Consider the following 3,614-nt stretch of genomic DNA (forward strand, 5'->3'; position numbering starts at 1 on the left):
CAAACTATTCAAACATTCACAAACACTTAAATATATCTAAAACCCACTTAAGAAACATTAAAATAAATAAATAAAAATCCACCGCCATATTTAACTGCAATTTCTTATTCATCATAATTTCAGCATTGTTCAATTAATAAGCACGAAAATTTACCATTAAATCCATTAACAAAATCCCTTTCAACTCTAAGAAATCTCTAGTTCACACATAATAAATCTCCTCAAATCTACAGTTAAACATAAAAATAGCAACTAAATTTAGGGCATTGAAAATTGCAGTGTAATTTAAGGTCCAAAGACCTAATAACTGGCTACAGACCGTCAAATTCCAGACCAACTGGCATATCAAGAAGGCCAACTATTGAGTTTGACTGGGTGAGCGTTTGTCAGAAATTCATGGGGTTTACATTGGTTAATTTCATTGAAACTTGGGGCCCACCCAAATGATTGGAATTGTAGATCCCCTTGCATGTTAATTCTCTCAGTAATTACCTCAGATTTTATAACTAGTACCAAGTATCTCCTACTTGACTGTCTGTCCTCAACTCAGCCCATGTGGAGAAGAATAAAAAGGGTAGCAAGTGATGGATCATTTGGAGGAAGGAACACAGATGTAGGCCTTCTTTCACTTTCCACTCGAGCTTCTGCATTGGCATAAGGCTTTCATAGCTAGCTTCACAGAGGTAATCATTTATTGTTCCATGTGTTTGTTTCTCTGTGAGATCATGATATTCTGCAATAAAATTTGTTAGGTCAGGGAATTGATTCATGAGACCAGTTGGGACAGAGTGAGATCAATTGCTTTCTATATTATGATTTGTTGTTATGAGGTTTATATAGATTAGCAGCAGGGAGATTGATAGGCTTTTTTGGTTGCATGCATACATTGATCTTTGTTTTGTTTTGTTGGGTAGTGAAATTGGTTACACTTGTTGTACAATTGGGCATTCATTTCTCAAATCCTCCATGCCATATTTAGTATAGACATTAATGTTCAATCCAAAGGAGGCTCTGTCGCTGAAGAAGTACATAATTACAGTGCTTATTAAATTTCTAGTTCTGCTAGAGAAACAATTCAGATTGTTTAATGAAATCTTTTAGTTATAAGAAACATGTGTAAAAAGTGCAATTCTTAGAATCCGAAGCTATTTTGATTAGCAACTCTGCAATAATGTATATTTGTTGGGTGTTGGTGATTTGAACAGTGTGATTGATCTTGTATCTGGATTCTGTGGTTTGGTTGCAGGGTGACTTGCTGCTTGAGTTACCCACGATCTGATTAGCAGATTTATGTAGTGTGTCCTGTGCTATTTATCATGCACATCTAATGTCTGTTTAGCCCACGGTTATATTAGCAGGTTTCTATTTGGAAATTTGTGATACTGGGCATTTATCAATTTGACCATAGTTTTCTGTATCCCAGTTTGCTTTATTGGGCATTCATAGATTGTACCCATTTGATCAAATTAAGAGAAGTGGTAATACCCATTCATCCAAATTTAGTTAGTTGTTGTACCAGTTCATTCCAATTTAAAGAAGTGAACGTACCCATTTCACCCATAATTAGAGGAGTGGACTACCCATTGCAATCAGTTTTTGAGAAGTGAACGCCCTCTTGATCCAGATTCAGGCGAAGTTTATTCATTTCATTCGAACAGTGTTTGAGTGTTGCAGTTGTTTGCAATGCCTGCTGCTTCCTTAGATGGCAACTTCCCTTCCACTCCTGGGAAGGGGAAGCTGGAGAGAAATGGCAGCTATTTTAGTAGAGCAGTCAACAGCAGGTGGGGTTCCTCGTCTTCGAAACTCTTCTTCTGGGCAGGTATTCTGATTGGTTTGATGTTCATATTCTTCATGAGCACCAGTTCCCCTACTGAGAGCAGGAGGAGAGCACTTGGGACCTCCTCCTGGGGTGGCCCTGAATGGGAGAAACAAGTCAGGCATTCCTGCAGTGTGAAGAGGGAAAATGGATTTATGGTGCTGGTGACTGGTGCAGCTGGATTTGTGGGTAGTCATGTGTCTCTGGCATTGAAGAAAAGAGGGGATGGAGTACTGGGCCTTGATAATTTCAACAATTACTATGACCCCTCTTTGAAGAGGGCTCGCCAGAGGGTGCTTGAAAATCATGGAATTTTCATCGTGGAAGGAGATATCAATGATGGGTATTTATTGAAGAAGTTGTTTGATGTGGTGCCCTTTTCCCATGTAATGCATCTGGCTGCACAGGCAGGAGTAAGGTATGCAATGGAAAATCCCATCTCTTATGTGCATAGCAACATTGCAGGACTTGTCAATTTGTTTGAGGTCTGCAAGTCTATGAACCCACAACCTGCTATTGTTTGGGCCTCTTCAAGTTCTGTATATGGATTGAATAAGGACACTCCCTTCTCCGAGCAGGATCGAACAGATCAGCCTGCTAGTCTCTATGCAGCCACCAAGAAGGCAGGAGAAGAAATTGCTCACACTTATAATCATATTTATGGGCTCTCCATCACAGGCCTGAGGTTTTTTACTGTCTATGGACCATGGGGTAGACCCGATATGGCCTACTTCTTCTTCACCAAGGACATACTCCAAGGAAAGACTATTCCTGTTTTCCAAGGCCCAAATCAAGCTGAGGTTGCAAGAGATTTCACCTATATTGATGACATTGTGAAGGGCTGTGTGGGTGCTCTTGACACTGCAGAGAAGAGCACGGGAAGTGGGGGCAAGAAGACTGGCCCTGCCCAACTCAGGGTATACAATTTGGGTAACACTTCCCCAGTCTCCGTTCCAGATCTTGTAAGGATCCTTGAAGGATTGTTGAAGGTAAAGGCCAGGAAGAATGTGATCAGAATGCCCAGTAATGGAGATGTGCCCTACACACATGCCAATATCACTCTTGCAAACGTGGAACTCGGATATAAGCCTACCACAGATCTCCCAACAGGTCTGAAGAAGTTTGTCAAATGGTATTTAAGCTATTATGGTGTTCCTGGCAGGATCCCAAAAGGTGATAGCAGGTAAAGATCCTAGGGTTTTTAAAATATCACCAATAGAGTGAGTTACCTAGTATTTTTCATGATTTTAGGAGATTCATGCCAACTGCTGGATCTCCAAGTTTTATGTTTATTGCAAACCTTGTATTTTTATACTTGATTAAGGGAAATGCCATATCAAGTATATATCCCATAATGTCTCCCATAGCCAAGCTTTTACAGGTAATAATAATAAGGCCAATATGTGTAATTGTATAAACTGGCAAAATGCCATGGTTCTACAAGTCCATTTGATTTGCATATAGATATTGTTTATTGTTCTTTGCCGACTCCAATAATTCTTCTGCCCTTAATCTCCAATCATCTAAGAGCTTCAGGTATTTGGAGTTTGAGCACGACTTCTGACATTCTTGATTTTTTGAAATTTTAAAAGACGACTTTGATGATTCTAGACCCTGACTTCTGTCCACAAGCATCCACATTATGTACAGTAGAATTTGTCGGTGGATCATGATGTCTCCATCAGCAAAGAAATAATTGCACTTCAATTTAGCAATTAAATATCATTTCTAAGGCATATAATGGTGTTTGAAATGGGTAAAATGTCATTTAGTGGTGGGAAGCTTTGAAAACACGTTT

General features: G+C 39.4%; 1 protein-coding gene across 1 annotated transcript; it reads left to right on the forward strand.

Annotated features, from left to right (window-relative positions):
- Positions 1 to 507: 507 nt before the first annotated feature.
- Positions 508 to 3,296, forward strand: LOC131072573 (UDP-glucuronate 4-epimerase 3). Its single transcript, XM_058008758.2, has 2 exons — positions 508 to 683; positions 1,247 to 3,296. The coding sequence occupies exon 2, from the start codon at positions 1,684 to 1,686 to the stop codon at positions 3,001 to 3,003; it is 1,320 nt and encodes a 439-aa protein (XP_057864741.2). The 5' UTR covers positions 508 to 683; positions 1,247 to 1,683; the 3' UTR covers positions 3,004 to 3,296.
- The last annotated feature ends 318 nt before the right edge of the window (positions 3,297 to 3,614 follow it).

The sequence above is a fragment of the Cryptomeria japonica genome, chromosome 10, assembly GCF_030272615.1.
Source record: "Cryptomeria japonica chromosome 10, Sugi_1.0, whole genome shotgun sequence".
In the NCBI taxonomy this organism is placed as follows: domain Eukaryota; kingdom Viridiplantae; phylum Streptophyta; class Pinopsida; order Cupressales; family Cupressaceae; genus Cryptomeria; species Cryptomeria japonica.